Source organism: Manihot esculenta, chromosome 15 (genome assembly GCF_001659605.2).
Source record: "Manihot esculenta cultivar AM560-2 chromosome 15, M.esculenta_v8, whole genome shotgun sequence".
NCBI lineage: Eukaryota > Viridiplantae > Streptophyta > Magnoliopsida > Malpighiales > Euphorbiaceae > Manihot > Manihot esculenta.
Genome location: NC_035175.2, coordinates 443545 through 464421, shown reverse-complemented (window position 1 = coordinate 464421; position 20877 = coordinate 443545). Strand labels below are relative to the sequence as shown.

General features: G+C 35.3%; 4 protein-coding genes across 6 annotated transcripts; 2 read left to right on the top strand and 2 right to left on the bottom strand.

Moving 5' to 3' along the window:
- The first annotated feature begins 2456 nt into the window (after nt 1–2456).
- On the top strand, nt 2457–8379 carry LOC110601564 (raf homolog serine/threonine-protein kinase Raf). Of its 3 annotated transcripts, none has more exons than XM_021738737.2 (13): nt 2457–3208; nt 3546–3960; nt 4042–4675; nt 4936–4976; nt 5414–5482; nt 5859–5959; nt 6094–6172; nt 6374–6472; nt 6583–6651; nt 6759–6808; nt 6925–7006; nt 7229–7336; nt 7837–8379. In XM_021738737.2, exons 1-12 carry the CDS (start codon nt 2757–2759, stop codon nt 7319–7321), a joined length of 2184 nt encoding a protein of 727 aa, XP_021594429.1. In that variant the 5' UTR covers nt 2457–2756; the 3' UTR covers nt 7322–7336; nt 7837–8379. The 3 variants fall into 3 exon arrangements, with proteins under 3 accessions (XP_021594429.1, XP_021594430.1, XP_043807065.1); XM_021738738.2 differs by having other exon boundaries at nt 2459–3208; nt 7242–7336; XM_043951130.1 differs by lacking the exon at nt 6374–6472 and having other exon boundaries at nt 2459–3208; nt 7242–7336.
- A 180-nt stretch (nt 8380–8559) lies between these two features.
- On the bottom strand, nt 8560–9990 carry LOC110601566 (huntingtin-interacting protein K). Its single transcript, XM_021738739.2, has 4 exons — nt 9710–9990; nt 9301–9356; nt 8877–8943; nt 8560–8782 (listed from the first exon to the last, which is right to left on the bottom strand). Exons 1-4 carry the CDS (start codon nt 9839–9841, stop codon nt 8702–8704), a joined length of 336 nt encoding a protein of 111 aa, XP_021594431.1. The 5' UTR covers nt 9842–9990; the 3' UTR covers nt 8560–8701.
- Nucleotides 9991–10637: 647 nt separating this feature from the next.
- On the bottom strand, nt 10638–12130 carry LOC110601274 (probable pectinesterase 67). Its single transcript, XM_021738347.2, has 5 exons — nt 11816–12130; nt 11546–11708; nt 11258–11464; nt 10928–11172; nt 10638–10835 (listed from the first exon to the last, which is right to left on the bottom strand). The coding sequence occupies exons 1-5, from the start codon at nt 12094–12096 to the stop codon at nt 10682–10684; spliced, it is 1050 nt and encodes a 349-aa protein (XP_021594039.1). The 5' UTR covers nt 12097–12130; the 3' UTR covers nt 10638–10681.
- Nucleotides 12131–14154: 2024 nt separating this feature from the next.
- LOC110600879 (GDSL esterase/lipase At4g16230) lies at nt 14155–15657 on the top strand. The gene is made up of 5 exons (XM_021737790.1): nt 14155–14404; nt 14481–14611; nt 14740–14985; nt 15078–15333; nt 15434–15657. Exons 1-5 carry the CDS (start codon nt 14155–14157, stop codon nt 15655–15657), a joined length of 1107 nt encoding a protein of 368 aa, XP_021593482.1.
- Nucleotides 15658–20877: the final 5220 nt, after the last annotated feature.

Sequence of the window (20877 nt, the reverse complement as noted above, 5' to 3'; positions counted from 1 at the left end):
ATAGTGGCTCTTGTCTCTATCGCTCGTCAACTGTGTGAATGCACGCTCTTAATCATGCTGTGCACTCAAACAAAAGTTGTGGGAGGAAAACAAGGCTTTATACAGGGGGGAGATACCAACTTGCGTTAACTTCCAAAATTGGAACTACCCTCCAACAATAACTTATATTAATAATAAGCACCCAGCAACATGAAGCTAGGGATGGCATGGCAACAGACTTTGTTTATTAGGCTGGAATAGGATAATATAGAATTTAGATTCAAAAATAATATTTGTGTTGAATTTAAATTTTATCCTAATGTTCACAGTTTTACAATATTATGTTTGAAATAAATAAAATTCCAACTGTCATGGACCCGCATTTTGACACCCAATTGGAACCGTGCGGCACTTCGACTTGAACGCCTTCAAGCCAAGTTAGTCTTGAGAATCACACAATTCTCTATGAACATGAATATCCTAATTAGTCAAGGTTTCGCTCGTGAACAACGAAGTCAATAGACAACATTCAATCAGAAGTCTTACCTTATGCACAAAGATAAAAACCGGATATGAGAATTCATGAACAGGCTACTTATTTTATTCCAAGAGCAAAATAATAATTATACATTATCACCGATACCATTGTTACAATAATTTTCACCTCCCTTATAGACAGGGGGACGGTCTACAAGGAGTGAAGGCACAACTCAAGATCTCCGTAGGCCTACGGTAGCCAACTGGGTCCAGTCCCTGCTGGTGGGCGACTAGTCACTCCCCTAAAGAGTTTTAGAAACAACTTGGCTTGTAGCAGGAGGAGGAGACATCAATATGTCTCATATGACACACCCATCTAAATAAATAATTTAAAGGGAATTACAGAAATCTGACATGGCACTTAACTTACTTCTATTTTATACTAATTTATCCCAATATTATTTCTAAAAAACTCTACTGTTGAAAAATTATAATTTTGGTCCCTGAAATTTTAGGATCCTAACACACCGGATCCACCACGCCCGAAAATTTTTTCGATGTTGAATCGAGAGGTAGAGGGGGAGAAGGGGCTAACAAGCTTATTTGCAGGCTATACCGATACCCACATATGGCCTAGCGTATGTCTAAACCCCGGCTTTGCTGTGAAGTATTCTATACAATAATTAAATGTTTGAAATATTAAATTATCATTAAATATAATAATTAAGAATTATGTGTGTGTGGGTAAAGTTAAATTACTTTAGGAACTTTTTAAGTAATAGAAATTAAAATTTAATTGAGTTTAAATAATTTAAAATAGTTTGAAGTAAGTTTAAATATTAAAAAATTAAATGAGAAAAATAATTTTACGGACACTTCATTAAATCCGATGCATGTACATTATGGGTATATACTTTAAAAGAAAAGAAAAGAAAAAAAAAAAGATAAGCAAGACTAACATGGCCACCAACATTTGAAAGAAAGCTACTATAATGATATGCAGTAAAACATTTCATAATCTTTTATAGACATTATTGGAAGTCAATCTCTTGAAGTTTTATGATTAAGACAGGTTTAATTTTTATAACAAATTTGTATTTCAATATCAAATCTTTTAACTTTCAACACCATTTAAACCCTAAACTTTAAAATAATATTTTTTAAGAAAAAGCTTTTTTAGGTTGATCTTTCTAAAAAAATACACATGCAGTATTTTCATTCTTCTTATTGAGCTTTATTATATATGATTATGTATTATTATAATGCAATATTTAGTAAAATAAATTACTATAATAATTATAGTACTGTATTCATCAGAAAATGGTTATCTTAAAAATTAATTTTTATTATAAAAAAAAAGGAAATAATGGTAAATTATTCCTTAAGTTTGTCCAATGAAGAGGTGACATTTGCAAATTCAGTAATCCAAATCTTGAAGTTAGCCTCAACTCTCCGGCAATACTAAATTATTATAAATAATAAAATGAGTTTGGATGGAAGGGCCCGGAGGAGGGCTTTGTTTTGTAGCCACCAATTTTGGACATAGAAGAAACCCAAAAGGATATGGAGTGGAAGGATGAGAAAGTGGAGTGGACGTGAACTCGTGATCTATTGGGTACTTTTACTGGAAAAGGACAAGAGAGACCTCTAAAGAAAATTCCAATCCCTCTTGTCAATCCGCGTGTACAAAACGTGTGTTCAGGATTGGATAAATATGCGAAAGATCTAGCAACATGATGGACAAAATCAATCCACGGCCTCAAATAGCGCGTGAAGAAAAGTAAAACTGCTTTTCTCTGTTATAAATAATGTCTGGTCTAATAAATGGTTAAATTCAGACGATAATGATGAGATGGAAAGAGAAAAGAGACCATAAACTAACAGGTAACCGCCCAAGACAAGAGAGAGGAAATCAAATGTTGTTGTTGTTTTTCTTAAAATAAATAAATAAATAGAAAAAGTGTAATAAATAATAATAATTAAAAATAAATGAGAGAAAGTTGATGGTCATAGAAAATATTTAGAGAACGGGAGAAAGATAGAGTCAGAGAAGGAAGAGAAAACAGACTGCCTGTGGTGTGTGTGAGTTGTGATATCAATTTCGACTCTATACTTAGCTCTTTCATTTTCTTTGCTTTACATTAATAAGAATCTCTATACCCTTATCCGTTTCAGCTTCAAAAACCATTATCAGCTATATATATATATATATAGAGAGAGAGAGAGATAGAGAGAAAGAGAAAGAGAAAGAGAAAGAGAGGGAGTTTAGTGGGTCTCGGTTTGATTTTGGATTCTTGAAAATGGAGACTCCACCAGCGGAGGAGCTGCTGAGGAAGATCCAGGAGCTGGAAGCAGGGCAAGCACACCTAAGTCAGGAGATGTCTAAGCTTAAGCTCACAAGCGATCCAAAATCGGAGCAGTTCTTACCGCACCGCCAGCAGCAGCCGCACCAGCGCTCTCATTCCATATCGCCGCAGAGAACAGGGCCTAGGAGAAGGAGCGTCTCCGGGGCGGGGACGGGTTTCGAGGCTGTTGGAGCTCGGAAGAAAGGTTCAACAACTATTAGGCATTCGTCGCCGTTACGGAGAGAAAGCCGGAGTATGAGTGGTACTGGTAATACTAATGCCGCTAAAGATGAAGCAAACTGCGGACCGTCGGCTATCAGGTTTACCGATAAGCAATATTTGAATATATTGCAGTGTATGGGGCAGTCTGTTCATATTTTTGATCTTAGTGGCCGTATCATCTATTGGTGAGTTTCTGATTTATTTGATTTTTTGCACGTCTTGTAGTTATTAATTTTTGTTTGATTGGTTGGGAAAGAGAGGGTTTATTATGCGTTAGAATGGCTTTTCGGTATTAATGTTGGATGGAAGTGTAGATTGCTGGATTGGATTATGAATTTTCTTGGTATAAATGAGAAAGATAAAGCTTTGACTTGGAGTTCCATTGTTAATTAATGTTGAATGAGTGGTTTCTGGCTTTAATTAGAGGTCGGTTTCAATATCATTAATGCATCGAATTTGGTATACTTAGTTTTTATCCATTCTTCCGTCAAAACAAAAGTTTACTATTACCCGATTCTGCAGGAACCGAACGGCTGAAATCCTTTATGGCTATTCTGCGGCAGAGGCTCTTGGGCAGGATGCCATTGAGCTACTTGTAGATCCTCGGGATTTTCCGTTGGCAAATAATGTAGTGCATCGCGTCACCATGGGGGAGAGCTGGACAGGGCCGTATCCAGTCAAGAACAAGATGGGAGAGAGGTTTACAGCTGTTGCAACCAGTACTCCATTCTTCGATGATGATGGTACTTTGGTTGGGATTATCTGTGTATCAAATGATTCAAGGCCGTTTCAAGAAATGAGGGTTACAATGGTTGATTCAAAGAATTCAGAAGCAGATTCAAGCTTTAGTCGGCCTAGAAGTGTGCTCACAACAAAACTTGGTTTTGATTCTCAACAGCCTCTCCAAGCAGCACTGGCATCTAAGTTATCAAATTTGGTTAGTAAAATTTGGTTCTTATTCTAATATGAGCTTAACCAAGTAGTGTAGCATATCTTGATTGTTGGAATCATTGAACAGGCATCCAAGGTGAGCAACAAGGTGAAGTCAAAAATGCGGACGGGAGATAACATCCTGGATCGTGAAGGTGGTAGTGGCGATAGTCATAAATCTGACCATGGGGAGGACGCAAACTCCAGTGGAGCTAGTACACCTAGAGGAGATCTGCGTCCATCTCATTTTGGTACATTTTCTCATGTTGAGGACAGGTCCCCAACCAAACCCTCCGGAGATTCTGGTGATGAGAGTGAAGGAAAACCTGCAATTCATAAGCTTTTATCTTCAAAAGCTGAGGCTTGGATGGGCAAGAAAGGATTATCATGGCCCTGGAGAGGGAATGAAAGGGAAGGCTCAGATACAAGGACCACCCGCTTTATGTGGCCCTGGTTGCAAAATGATCAAGAGAGTGAAACAGTTCATCTAAGGAGTCCTGCTTTAGCTGCAAAACCCGAAAGTCAGGCAAATGAAAGTAATCGAACTACCAATAATGAGGCCTCTGGGTCCTGGTCCTCGGTTAATGTTAACAGCACTAGTAGTGCAAGCAGCTGTGGAAGTACCAGCAGTAGTGCTATTAATAAGGTGGACATGGACACTGACTGCTTGGATTATGAGATTTTGTGGGAAGACCTGATAATTGGAGAACAAATTGGGCAAGGTGATATTATTTTACTAAAATTTGTGCTCCTGGGACATAAATTTTGCTTATTTTCAAGTTATTAACTTAAAGGTGTCCTTAATTGAAGCCGTTTACCACCATTTAGTCTTTCCTGAATAAATTTTTCATGTGCACCGAACATCTATGGTGATTACTTGGTTGTAAACATCAGATTTCCTCATTTCTGAGTTCAGATAGTGGTTTTTTGCTTGATCGTTCGCCATTCTAATTTCTTTTGTTTTCATCCTCTACATGTGCAGGTTCTTGTGGGACTGTATATCATGCCCTGTGGTATGGATCAGTATGTTCTTTGCTCCTCCTTTTAACAGCTTGATTCCCAACAGGATGCTTAGACATTGGGTATATGAACCCAGATTAATTAATTTGAGATCAGATGTAGCATTGTTGGCTGCCATCTAACCAAGCCATTGGTTTTTCATCCTGTAGATAATGGATATGCTGAACTGAATGAAACTTGAATTGCACTCTGCTAGTGTTTGAATACTAAATAGCCAAATGAACTTTCCTGGCATGCTCATAACATCTAATCTACTTTTTGCATGGGAATGCCGCTTGGACTCTACTTTATTTTTGCTTTTCTGGAAAAATGATGTTGCACTTGGATCTCTATCAGCCAGATTGTCTTTTGCATTAGATTGACAAGAAAAGGATCCCAAAAATATTGTGATGATGATAATTAATTTGTCTGGGTTCAAGTGATATCCATTTTCTTTTCAGGATGTTGCTGTCAAGGTATTTTCCAAGCAAGAATATTCAGAAGATGTTATACTATCCTTTAGACAAGAGGTGCGTATCATTGTTAATTAGCATTTAAGTTTCTTAATTCTTGCTGTTTTTGTGTACACTTTAATTGGCAAGCGTCTAGCATCACACAAGTATCTTTTACATGCAGTTTTTCTTTAACTATTCCTTTCCTATCCAATCAAATCTTATGCTTGGGTTCACATAAACACAAATATGATTATTGGTGCTGGAGTCTTAATCCATCTAGTTCAATTTTATAAGATGATGAAACTAGTAATTGTTCATACTTGATGCATCTACTTCAATTGTTTGTTGTTAAATGCTAAGATGTACAGCTTTTTGTTTTTTTCTTTAAAGTAATTTTTCTTGCCTTCTTCTTGTTAAGCAATTACTTGACATTATTGTTTTATTTCTGAAGGTCTCTCTTATGAAAAGACTTCGCCATCCAAATGTATTGCTTTTCATGGGTGCTGTCACCTCACCTCAACGTCTCTGCATTGTCACAGAGTTCCTTCCACGGTAATTCCAGTGTCCATTTCCAAAAATTACAATAGCGGGCAATCTTTTTCCATCTCCTCCTTTACCAACTATAAAAATATATGATTAGGAGCCATTATGTCACTGAATTAGTGGGGTTGATTGTATCGATGCAGTGGAAGTTTGTTTCGCTTGCTCCAGAGGAACACAACCAAACTGGATTGGAGGCGGCGTGTCCATATGGCATTAGATATAGTGAGTGTTTACTAACTTTGTTGGAGAAATTGCTTATTTTATTTTAAGAGGATTACGGCTTGGTATCATAGCATCCTATGTAGGTTTGTATCATTATTGCCTCGCTGATTTCCACTTTCTGTTATACCTTCTTGCGCTGTTTTGGCCGAGGACTGTAACCCATATATTAGTTCATTATTTCATTATTTAACCCTGCTACAGACACGGGGTATGAATTATCTTCATCATTGCAATCCACCTATCATTCATCGTGATTTGAAGTCTTCAAACCTTCTGGTCGATAGGAACTGGACCGTTAAGGTCCGTCTTTAATTATATGTAAAGCTGTTTTCCCACTTTAACTTATTAACTCTGTTGAATTTCTGCTGAGATGAAAGGATAATTATAATTATTTGAATATTGTTTCACAGGTTGGTGATTTTGGCCTATCACGTCTAAAGCATGAAACTTACCTGACAACGAAGACTGGAAAGGGAACGGTATTTAACTAGAAATGATACTTTCCTTTTCAGTTTTATCAATCTTGCCGGTCTGAAAAATTCCATGTACTGGTGTATAAATTGCCAACCAAATTGTTGTCTTACAGCCCCAATGGATGGCTCCAGAAGTTCTACGTAATGAACCCTCAGATGAAAAGTATGTCTTCTTAGGACTATAAAAATGTTAAAATTTAGGACTTCCTTACTAGAAGCATGTTTCTAGGCCCCCGATTTAAATGTAATGCAGCTTCTTTGCTGCCTGGGTTCATTTAGGTCCGATGTATACAGCTTTGGAGTAGTAATGTGGGAACTTGCAACTGAGAAGATCCCTTGGGATAATCTCAACTCAATGCAGGTATTCATCTCATTTGATCAGTCTTCATCATGATATTTATTTAGGAAAGTAAAAAGACCAAGCTGTCGTTGGATATAATCCTTCGGGTTTTTTCTTTTAGAGTATTTTGCTTTCATGGCAAAACTAGAGTGGATACTACAAATGGTTTTCCTGTTTGTGAGTTCCTTTAAACAAAAAGGTGATATTGCTTGTCATACACCACACCACACATATGACCAGTAGTTAATACTTACAGGTGATTGGAGCTGTAGGGTTCATGAACCAAAGGTTAGAGATACCCAAAGACGTGGATCCACAGTGGGCTTCTATTATTGAGAGCTGCTGGCACAGGTGCTTCCTCTCCTCGCGATGGTTACTTGTTTTTGTTTGCATTTTCTAGAGGAACAGATTGGTTATTGATGAAGATACCCAATTATGCATTTCCCAAGTCATTATAAATGCATGCACCAACATATGAGTTATGGCTCTCAACATTGTTGCCTTAAAACGAAATGCTCATCTAACCTATATTAGCTCAATTAGGATGTTGTTTATGGCTTGAATAACATTATAAATTTGAAGGCAGAGAGCATTTGAACAGGTTGACTGTAGCCGTGGAGATATTTCTTTATTTTGAGAGATATCTGAGGTTGATTTGTGAATTTCATTTTAGGAGTAAGGGTTAAATGGCACAGGTTATGTGAGTTTAGGTGTTAGACTGGGACAACTAAATTTAAAGGTGAAATCTGTTGTTATCATTGTCAAAGCTTTTTATGGTTCTCATATTCTTAAATGTTTTACAAATTGATAATGCTTGCTAACATTAAATCTGTAACTTATGTTGAAACCAGTGATCCTCAGCGCCGTCCAACATTCCAGGAACTGCTGGAAAAGCTTAGAGATATGCAAAGAAAATACACTATTCAATTCCAGGCAGCCCGTTCTGCAGCTGGAGATAACACACAAAAGGAATTATAGACCACATTTCTTTTGCTACTGATTTTGTTTCGTTGACACGGCCACAGAAAGCAACATTTTTTTGACGGCTATCCTGGGAAGAAAACGGTTACCACAAATTGCCCCTCCAGGTTTGTGGCAGTGCGTATAAAGCCTCGCAACAAGCAGACAAGGAAAGGGAGAAAGATAACGAGCTACTAGTTGGAAAACGTGTGAGCTGCCAAATGTTGATGGTGATTGGTTAACTTTGTTGTTTGTTTATTTACGGACATCACTAAAATCTTCAAAATCCATCACCAATGGTGCGTTGTGATTGGAGCTATGCTAACCAGTGGTGATTTTGTGAGAGATGCTCAGGACCACTTAGAAATTTGTACAGGAAACACAGTTTTCAATTCATAAAATAGAGTGAGATTAAATATCTTGTTTTATTCGTATGTTCCATTGTCGCAGCTGTTGTGTCTGCATCTTTATTTATCATAATATGATAACCAAAAGATGGGAAATAATAGGTTGAGCATTTGGTCATCGACTTTGCGAGTAAGGTGTTGGATCATCATAAATTTCAAACCCATAACTGAAACTTAATGGTCATAATTTCAATTGCTATTACTCTCTGAGCAAAATAAAATTCATTTAAACCTTAGAAGGGGTATGAGACTGGATAACAATTGAACTTTCTTGTCCACACTGGCAAAGTTTAATGATCATTCTCAACTAAATTTGAAACACAATGTTCAATTCATCACTGACAGTTTTCTAGCGAAGAAGATGTTGAATAGCAGCGACGGCATCACCTTTATGCTCTCTTAGTGTTCGCTCTGCCACCTTCCTGTCCAACTGTTTTGCACATAAAAGAAAGAGAAATCTTTAGAAGCCACAGGATGCAAATTGACACATGTTCTAAGCATTGAAAAAGTAGTAGAAAAGCAACCTCTAGTTCATTGGCAATTATGTCAACATCAGCAGCATTGATCTTAACAGCAGCCAATTCTTTCTCCCTGTGAAAAAAAAAAAGTAGGTGTCATGAAAAATATCAAAAAGTACTGATATAAACCAAAATCTGGGAATGGATTTCAGTGAAAATGTTCAAGCTACAGAGTCCCATAATTAAACTCACCAATTTGCAACTTGACAAGGTTTTTTTTGTTTTTGAACAGCCTTGACAAGGTTAGATATAAGATAAATCATCATTGAAATTCACATCAAGGCCTAAAATCTGCCACTTAAAGAGATCTTTAATGTAAAAGCAAAGAGTGAACAAAAACAATTGAAGCCTATTTCTTCAAAATGTACAAAAATAAAAGTGTATTTATTCACATACTATATCAAAGGGGTAAAAAGAGGGCAAATAGTACCTCATTCTCATGGCATTCCTATCGGCCTCTGCAGATGCAGCAATCGATGCCATTGCCTATTCAAATTAAAATATAATCCATAAACTCAAGCAAAACTCTATCAAAGGACATCCTGATTCTCATAAACTAAAATGTGCTTTGATTAAATGAACATGGAATTCATATAATTTCATAAAGCAAATCCTTTCATGTTTCACATCTTCTGTATTAACCATAAAACTCATTTTCAAATTGTTGGATTTTTCGTTTAGAGTTCATTTGGAAATTCTAAAAGTCCGGTAGCAATTCCAAATGAATTATTCTGCACATGAAAAATTCTAATCCAAAATCCTTTCTTTCTCAACATGCGTTGCCATTTATACCTTAGATTGCATATTAGAATTAGAAAAGGAAAAAATAAAATATTAACCTCTTGGACCCGAGTGGAATCGAGCTGGCGATCTTCGACACGATCAGTGAGCTTATCAAGGGCTTTGCTTTGTTGTTGCAAGTCCTTGGAGTCAACAACTCTCTCTATCCCTCCTTCATCTGCACCCTCCATTTTCTTGCTTAAACTACGTTTTGCTTCTAAACCCAAAACCCTAGCTTATATCTCCTCGCTGGTCGCAGCACCTTCTCTACCTCAGCTGCAGATGTGCGGCTGTTGCTAAAGCCTGTCCTTTGGTCCTCTCTCTCTCTTCTCTACCCGAACCCGGTGGTGAATGCGAAAGACTAAAGTAGCCCTCACTTGATTCGACCCGATAACGCTCACTGTGTGGGTTTTGACCCAGCCCATCAAGACGGAGAATGGGATCCATTTGGACAATCTCTTCGCTTTTTTTTTTTTTCAATTTAAAAAAGGAGAAAGAGGAAGCAATTCTCGGTTTGTTAATCTTAATCTTGGTTAAAGGGTAACTGTAACCGATGAATCCATTTCATATTTACTTTACTGAAAATATCCTAGCTGGAAAATATTTTATTTTTTAAAGAAAAAAATATACTAGAATCAAACACAATATATACAAGAAAAATTAAGAATAAATAAATTTTAAACTAATCTCGGCCAGTAAATCTTTTCGGAATTAACACTCAATTTAAAATTCTTAACAATAGCTTTGCAGAAAATAACACTAGAAATAAATACCGGAGCAGAGCCAACACATGGTGATTAGCATATAACAATGCTCCCCTATCTATTAATGAGTGGCACAACTAACTTGAATTTTTATACATTTTTAATGTTTAAAATACTTATTTTTATTCTATATATTATAATATCATCGGATTGTCATACTATCATTATGAGAAATGTTTTAAGATAAAATTTTAAATACTTAATTTTATAATAATTAATTGGTGCAAGGTACAACCGCATCCAAAATATTTGCAAATTTTAACAACTTCACATCCAAATGGGTAGCCATTGTTGGCCATCTATGAAATCAATGGACATAAAGCGTTCAGCTTCTTCTTCTGTGAGTTGTTTCGACCATGGAGCGCGAGCAATCGTATAAGCTCCTGGTCCATAGCATTTGTACTCTGCTTGGAAAATATGCCTGGTTCCATTCAAATGCATCATTTAATAAATCAAATAACTCCATTATTATATATCTAAACATAATATTAGATAAAGATTTTCCTTTCTTACTCTGTGCTGCCAACGCAACTCCAATTAGTCCAGCCTTTTGCTGTAATGGAATTAGAAAGATATGTCTTTGCAAAAACAGTCCTTGAATAGGCACCTCTAGCTCTTCCCAAGTAAACGTTACCAATACCATAAACTTTTCCTTTAACAAAAACAAATCCACTATTATCGTCTGATTCCCTATTCTGGGCTGTGATGGATCCAAGAATCTTCACCCTCATGTCTACAAGCACAAAGATCTCGCAGCTCTACACACATAACCACATTCTCAGACACAATAAAATAAAAATATGAATCTTAAAATGCAGTAAGTTGAATTAAGAGAGTATTTACTTGGAAAATGGATCTCGCACGTCCAAAAATAAAGTCGATTGAGCCTTGTATGTAGCATTTGTAATAATAATGCCTGCCTTTATAATCAAATAAAGTGTTGTGAGTGCTATAGAATGCACAGTTGTAGAATGCAATCTTGTCTGCACCTACAAATGCCGCTACCGACTGGTTCTGCGAGGTAAAAGCTATTCCAGTGGGAGCCTCGTTCTGGAATTAGCTAATCGTCAAAAACACAATAAAAATCATAATGTTCTAAATAATTGGAAATATATAGAGCAAAATATGTACCTTGAAACTGATACCAAAAGCAATGAAATGGGGAGATTCTACTGTAAATGTGGCAGATTCCTTATTATCAATAGAGCTCATGGACCAGACAAGGGCTGTTTTTCCTTTCCCATTTCCTCTCATGAATATATAAGGCTTATTTTTAGGAATGTGCACCTTTTCTCTGCCATACCACAATTCAAATGACAAAAATCATGTATATATACATTACGCTTGAAAATTTTATTGCACACAATCTAATAAAGAGAGCATAAATCGGTAATTAATTACCTGTAGACACCTTTCCTTACATGGATGATGATCCATTGAGAATTATTCTCAGGAACAGCATTAATAGCTTCTTGGATAGAGGTGAAATCCCCATCGCCATTGAGATCGACTTTAATGGTGCGATTTGTGCCAATTTTTTGTGTTAATAAAGGAGAATCTATAACAGTTTTAGATGAAATAGCATGGATATTGCTTGTAAAGAAGATGGCTATGATTAAAATGATTGCCAACCCAAAGTTGGCCTTAAGAAAGATAAAAGGAGTTGCAGAGAACATAGCCATCCTTAACAAGACAATATAAATTAATTGGCTTTTGATGAACTCTGCGTCGATGCTTGCTAAGGAAAAGAAACATTAAATAGAGGTGATGTTTAAAATGGAGAATTATTATTATTATTATTATTATTTTGTGAGGCTGTGGTTTATTATGGAAAGTAGCATTGGATGTCAATGAATTAGCGCGGGAAAGTTGGTTAGGAAACGCCTCCCTTTTTTTTGGAGGGTTTTAACTGAAACTTGTGTGGCTCATGTCACGTCCTCCTCTTCCTTTGTGGTTGTTGTTGTTTTTGTGTAAATGGATTTGTGTCTTTTGGGTTGATTGATGCGGTTGGCCCACCTCATTGGGACTCTTTTCATGATTAAATTAATTTAAATATTATATACCAACATTTAAAATTGTAAATTTAAATATAATTTTCATTCTAATCAATTGAAATTAATAAAGTTATATTTTTATTAAATTCAAATCATGTATTTCGAATTCCTCCATATTATATTATTTAAAATTATCTGATATAAATTTAATATTTCATATCATAATAATTTTAAAATAGCAAAATACTTATTTCAGTACATTTTTAACAATATATATAGTAATGTGTTAACTTAAACAGACTCTAATTTTGGAGACTAAATAGTAAAAGAGATTTTCAAGGATTGGGTTAATCAACCCCTTAAATAATATAAACAATTATAATTTTCTTAAATTTTTTCCTTTATTTTTTATTTTATGCATATTAATTTTTTTAATTGATTTAATTATTATTGATACCAATTCAAGATTTTTATTGCTTCTAAAATAACTCGTTGTGGGGCTTTTGGTGCTCCAATTGTTTTCATAAGAAAACGAGATATAGTTTCAACGAGGAAAACTAGTAAGTTGACAGATGTGTTGCCCTTGCAATATGGGAAATATCTTATTAAGGCCAAGATCTATCTGCACCAATTTAATAGACATTTAATAATTTAAATTTAAATATAAAGCTTAGTATTTAGCTGGTATATACAACTGGGTGAATTTTGAAGAGAATAGCAGTTGAAAAAAAAAAAAAAAAAAAACTCTCTGTGTGTTTTGGTAAGCAAAGCATGGCGATCGCTAATCTCTTTGTTTTGGCTTCTGATATATTTTAGACTTGAGCCTCCAATGGTGCGCTCATCTTTTGCGGGGCATTCAGTTCAATGCCATGCAAGTTGATCTATAAAAAACGATAGCTTAGTTTACTGTTTCGACCATACGTTCTGCTCTTCACCTTTTTCCCATTTGCTGAAAGCTTGAAATTTAATATCTTGGAACAAGTAAACTTGCTCCGCTTAAATACTTACCACTGGTGGAATTTTTTTCTTTTTTCATAACATTTAAGAGAGTTCTGGTTCACATTGAGAATTAGCTTAATTAGAATTCAAGTTCACATGTATACGATGGACTTAATTAAATTAAAATAAATGGATCTCATTTAATTTCTTTTTACCAACTTCTACAACTTGATAAGTTTTTGACAAGAAAATTAGACAAGCAGGGATGAGAAAGGAGATCCTACTCAAATTAGGGCTATTATTATTATTATTATTATTATTATTGAAAAACTAAGACACACGAGTATTAAGTCTTTTATGAAAAAGTTATATGAGACTTGCATTCATATATTGTGATACATGATTCACCTAAGAATTTTTTATTATAATTATTATTATGATTATTATTTGACACTTGGTCAGATCTTTGGGGTCACGCTGCATAGAGGATGGCCAATAAATTAACACCACAGTTTGGCAACGTAGCTTTTCGGTCAATATTCACTATTTGTTTCTATTTGTGATTCTTATAATGCTCATGTTACTCACTCCAATTTTGATACGCCATCTATATTTGAGAATCTACTAGTTAAATATCACTAGGAATTTACTTCTTTATTTGATTCTAGCACGTTCTTAAATATTTTTCTTGCTCATAGCTATAGCTCCTTTTATTTTTTGTATTGTAAGTTGTGTTCTTGGATATTAATTAAAGAAGGACCCAGCAGAGGTTGGATAGCAAGCAAAAATATCCCTTCACTTTACAAAATGAGTTCCCTTTCAAACAGAAACAGAGCAATCTGGATCACATCTCAAGTACTAACCATATTGGCGTTGTCGGAGATCTGCATTGCAGTCAATTTTTCTGCCAATTTTCTTTTTGGTGACTCCCTAGTTGATGCTGGAAACAACAACTATATATTTACGCTCGCAAAGGCTAATTATGTCCCAAATGGGATTGATTTCGGCCGCCCAACTGGACGATACACCAACGGGAGAACCATTTTTGACATTATAGGCAAGTTAAAGATGGTATTTTATATGACCTGAGTAAATTTTATTCTGTTGGCTGGAAATTTTTGTTGGTTTTACAGGTCAAGCATTCAATTTTGAAGATTTCACTCCTCCTTACCTGGCTCCCACAACTGTAGGATCTGTGGTGCTGAGGGGTGTCAATTACGCTTCCGGAGGAGGTGGAATTCTTAATCAAACTGGGAGTATTTTTGTAAGTTTAAAAGTTATAATAATTGCTTATATATATTTCTATATACTTGAAAGTGCATAAAGTATTTGGCTTTTAATTGTATGTACTACACTACTTTGCTCTTGATCATTGATGAGTTCTATAAATAGGGTGGTCGAATTAACCTGGACACACAGATCGGTAATTTCGCAAACATCAGGCGATACATAATTTCAAGCATTGGTGCTCCTGCAGCTCTAAATTTGTTTCAAAATGCTCTCTTCTCCGTTACAATTGGCTCCAACGATTTCATTGATAACTACTTCACACCTTTGGTCTCACTTCCCGAGCAAAATTTAATTCCTCCACAAGTGTTTGTGAGCACCATGATAGACAGATTCAGACAACAACTTACGGTATAATAACTTGCTATTCAAGTCTCTCTATTTCTGAGTTCCTCTAGTGAAATGCTACAAACAGCCTTTTCCCCTTTCCTTGTTATTTGCAGAGACTCTACAATTTGGGTGCAAGAAAGATTGTTGTAGCAAACGTGGGTCCTATTGGGTGCATACCATTGGAGAGAGAAACAAATCCTTCTGCAGGAGAAGACTGTGTTGCTTTTCAGAATCAGCTAGTTCAGCTTTATAACAAAGAGTTAAAAAGCCTAATCGCAGAGCTTAGAGCAAGCTTGGAGGGATCAATGTTCATCCATGTAGATGTTTATCACATTGTAGAAGACATTCTCCAAAATTACAAGTCCTATGGTCTGAAATAGCTGAAAAAGAAAAATTTTCTGTTTGCTAAGTGATGGAATTTGCGATTTGTGGTGAATCCTAACACGAGAAGCGTTTGCATGTGTTGCAGGTTTTGAGAACGTAAACACATCATGCTGCTTTATGGCTGGGAGATTTGGCGGTCTGGCACCATGTGGTCCAATGTCTAGGGTTTGTGGAGACAGATCCAAATATTTTTTCTGGGATCTATTCCATCCTACTGAGGCTGCTAATGTCATCATAGCCAAGCGCCTAATGGACGGTGACTTAAATGACATATCACCAATGAACATTCGTCAACTCTCTAGAGTTTGAGTCCATAGGGAAATTTATAGGTTTTTTCAAGTAGAAATTTATGCTAGGAATTTACTTCTTGTTGATGATTGATTTGGTCCAATTTCCTTTTCCGGATCCTAAGAAATTTATTTTTCAAGGACCAAAATTTTGATGATTACCATTTTGCTGGAAGGAGAGGACAAAAAAAGAGACTCGTGCACTTTTTCCAATGCAGAAAATTCCCAAATTGGGAAATTCTTGTGTGGAATTATGCCCACGACTGTGACGTTCTTGTCATTTATGTTTCTCGACTACTGAAACAACATAATTCTTCTTTTTATTCTTTTCGAGGATATCACACCATGCTCTTTGAACGTGTCTACACTTGACAATGATCAGCGAGTCAAATTAATTTTTTAATTAAATTGCATTTTTTTCCTCTAAGATATAATAGCTTCATTATAAAAGCCATTTGAGGGCCCAAAAGATTTAACAATATAAATCCAAGCCAGGAGAAAAAAAATACAGAAATTTTTAAAAAAAATTATAAATTTAAAAATCCAAAACTTAAATACTTGTGCAAACCAATTCGAACTAGCCAAAAAATAATAATACTATTTTTTTATATTTTGAGAATTTCGATGGCCGAGTTACTATTATCAGAATTTCATAAAAATTTACTATTCTAAATGAAATAAGTCAAAATAGACGATCTAAAAAATAAGAGAAAATCAAAATGAAAACATCAAAGAGATCAAAAGTATTTCAAAACTACTCTATATCTTGAGACTTTCTATCGTCGTAAACCGTTGTTCATCAGCATTTCAAAAAAGTTCACTCTTCTAAATGAGGCATAAGGCAAAGCAGACAACTTGAAAACTAACAGAAAAAAAAATGATGTATTAAAGAGATCCAAAATCTTCCAAAACTAAAGAGAAAACAGTGAGTAACAGATGAGAAGCGCATGCAAGATCGGATATAAAAGAATCGATGAACTGGACACTTAAGAAAGGGAGAGCAATCATCCACAATAGAGTCCAACCATCTCCTCCGAAACACTATAAAAGCTCTAAATCTCAAAAAAAGGAAAATTCACCTAAAAATATAAATTTACAAGACTCACATTTTCCAACCACTATAAATCTTTAAGAACACAATTTATAATGCATATATGCATATGCAAAAAAAAAAAAAAAAAAAAAAAAACTAGAAAAAGAGAGAAGGATGAGGCACAAGGAACCTCTCGCTTTTATATTCTACTTGCAGAAAATAAAACCACAAAATATTTACAACATCGGGTGAGAGCGAGGAGGAGCCACACCACCGGATAAGGGCAGGAATAACTGCGAAATTCGATAAAATGAAAATAAAAAATAATTTTTTTAAAAAAATTATTTTTCACATACAAGTTAATAATTTTATTTTTATTATAATTCTAGTTGAAAATAATTATCTACATTAATTCTAAAACTTCAACGTTTTACTCTCAACGCATGTACTACAAGTGGATAAAAATTTTCAGCTATTTTGTTCAATAATAAAAATTTAATCATTAAAATTTCAAATTTATCAAAAACCACAGTAAATTTTGCTCTGGATCTAAAAGCCAATCACAAAAGAAGTCCATTTTGGCAGAGGATGACCAGATAAAACACTTACTCCAAATTAAAGATGGGCATGGGGAATGCTTTCAATGACACCTAGTCTCATGGCCAGCCCAACAGAGTGAACTTTTTTCCTTGTTCGTGGACCTTATAAGCCCATACTGATTGTTAGTTGTCCCGGAACAGGGTTTGTAAAATACTCTCACGGCCAATTGGGTATGTTAAGCAGAGAGTGACTTATCTGCCAAGTGGTTCACAGGGTGGGTGAGGCTTTTCAGAATTAGTCATGGATATTGCATGATTATTAAGGAAGCCTTCTTCAAGTTATGAGCTCCACTCTGGAAGACAATCTTTATTAAATTTTAATCAACCGAAGAAAATGGTAGTATAGGGCTTGATTGATGATTCTGAGTTCTGACAGAATTCATTATAAAAGAGTGTTGGGTTAGCCATGCAGCATCAAAATACTGCTGATCACAAAAGGATTTTAGAAGATTTTCTGAAAATAAACTAGACAAGGAGCTATAGCTGAAATGTCTTTGATCAAGAGAGACACCACAGTTGAGCCGTCCATGTCCATGATAAAACGCCTCATTCCCTTATTCCAAGCTACTTGCAGGCTAAGTTATAAAAAAAAAAAAAAACAAAAAAAAAAACATATATATTTCTTTAATAATAATAGCTCATGCCCCAATATCCACTATAAAACTACCCATCCAAGACCAACACCTTGATTCTAATTAAACCTAACATCTGAAAATTAATGTTTTCTTTCATTCCATATATTTGTGTTAATCTATTATTTCTATCTCATATAATATATGAGATATTTTTTATCCAAATCTAACCAAGTATATACATTCAGTCTATTCATGCATATTAAAATTATCATAAATCTCATTTATAAATTTATAAAAGTATATTGATGATCGAATATATAAATAATTTAATACAATTGAAAGTTTTTCCACTTAGTAATCATATTTCCCTAATTAGTAGTATTAGTTTGAGATTTAAATTGGTTTTAAACATCCTAATTATATCACGTCATATCTAATACCTAACCCATATTATCATAATTCATAATTCATATTCATATAGATAGTAAAACAAACTCTCGTGGGTGCCCAATTGCGAGGAGAGGAACTTTATTGCTCAATTTCAAAAACAGACACCTCATTTAGGCCCAATATAGGTTAGTAGCTAGGTTCTTAATTAGCTTACTTTTAACCTTTCTTTATTGCACGCTTCCATTACTAGTGCCCCTCAACCGCATACAACAGATTATCATACTCCGGGATAATACTCGAAACGCTTTCCTTTTTTTTAACTTTTTGTATTGCCTTTTAAAGATAAAATTGTACCCCTACTTATTATGACAGGGTATAAATTTAATTTTTAATATTTATAAAAATATATCTAAATATTTATTTCATCCATTCACGTGTTTTGTAAAAATCTTAATAACAATTAAAGTAAATTACTATTTCATTCATAAATATTATCATTATTAAAACTTTACTCTCCAATGACCATGAATAAAGTTCCTTAACTAACAACTAAATATTTTCTATTTATTTTTTGACGAAGAAATCCAAATATCAAGTATAGATTAATACAAAAAAAAATGACCCCTCTTTTCTTGTATGACAAATAATAATTATTTACCCTTTATATACAAATTTCAAAACCAGTGTAAAGGCATATCCCCCCATTTTGGAATTATAATGAAACCCCTAAAAGGCAAGATTTTCTTCCATGATTTAAACCCTTTTTTATTTTTTAAATAAAATCTGGCATAAAATAAATCTATTTTTATCTGTTGTTTGAAATTTTTATATGATAATTAAGTAATAGCAACAAAATCCTTAAATTTTAATAATTATTGTGGTCCTTGCCTTACATATTGCATTGCATGTATACATAATATAATTAGAACACATTAGCAAATCCACCACGTCAATTGCAATACGTTCTCGTGTGATCAATTGCTGCTTTTCCATAAAAAGATGCGTTGTGCGTGACACTCCTTTATTATTCGGTAAATGCTTCTTCACATTTGACATCCCATTTGACATCCCATTTTATCCGTATTCCACATATCCCTTCTAAATCTAAACATCGGTATTAATGAAAATCTCATTATGCTATATAATAATGGCTCAAAATGATTCATGACATTTAATTATAAAATAGGGTCACGTGATAAGTTCTAACTGAAAAAAAGAACACCCAAACACTTTAACACTCAATTCTTTATCAAGACTTACTTCCCTCTAAAGAGATCAAGTCTCGACACAAAGATACCGTTAGCAAACACAATATATTTTCATTACGCCTGTAATCGAGGGATCACCGACTTATCAGTTGGCGGGGACTTTCTATCAAGCAGTCTGTCACATTATCGCTGAATTATCAAGTAATATTATATTTATCACCATCTTCTTACAATATAAGAGAGAACAATTTCAGAAGCAAATGTATACTATTCTCTTACACTACTCAAGTTCTAAACAATTCATTACATTTGCCCTATTATTCAGTATACTGACTTGAGCGTCGAAGTGGCTGCTGTGAACACTCACCACCTCACGTTCTCTTTCTTGCAGGTCTAGCCAATCATAGTGTACAACTCTGTTTTTGATCACATCATATGGTTCCACTGCCGGGAGTCCATTGAATCCTTCCTGTTCACTTGGATTAAAATCGGTCACTTATTCCTTTTCTCTTAAAAATAAATCTCTCTCCCTTCTCTCTCGAAATGGCTGGTAGTTTACGAGCTTCTACTAAGACTGCTAACAATGAGGGCGTCATCATCTCTTCCGCCCCTGGCAGTGGCAAAACATGCCCTCAATGGTCAATGGAGTAGATATCAATAACTTGACCAATGAGTAGATGCTCCAATATATCCAAAAGTTGCAGGCTACTCTCAAGCAGTACAAGACTCCGGGAGAGGCGTCAGTCATGGCTCCTAGAGAAAGGAAAGAAACTCCCGTTGACACCCCGAGGACTCATACATAGGCGACCAAGAGACACTCCAAAGGAAAGGTTGAGGTCGAAGAAGATGAATGTAATACCCGGCAGATTCAGACATCGGAATTTCTACCGTCCGGTGGAATTCGAGGATGTCAGAGGTTTCTAGACGGGTAAGAGAAGGTTTTCTACATTATTTGTACATATTTTAAAGGTTTAGAATGAAAAAGGAGTGAGTTTTGAAGAGCAAAGGCATTGGGGACAAAGGCCAGGTTCGGCTGCCGAAGGTAAGTTCGGCCGCCGAAAGTGCCCAATGTTCGGCCCCCGAAGGTTATGTTCGGCCCCCGAAAGTTGCATGGTTTTGCATGCAGTTTCGGCAGCCGAAGCTGAGGTGGTCGGTTAGTTGTGCACGCTCCTCAGTCCGTGGTTTGGCCAGGTGTTCACCTCCAGATCATGACCAGAGGTTAGGCCACGTCTCCCTTGACTCATCTGCAAGCTTTTATCAGCTTATGCAGAGGGTTGGTTGTGTCTAAGTGGTTTGAAAGGTTTTGAGAGAAAAGAAGAGTGTTGGAGGTGTGGTGAAGGTGAAGTCGTGGTGGCCATAGTTCAGAGTTCAAGTTGTTCCTCTTCTGGGTACAGGAGGTAAGGGAAGTCTGTACACTTGTTTTAATGGTTTTTAACA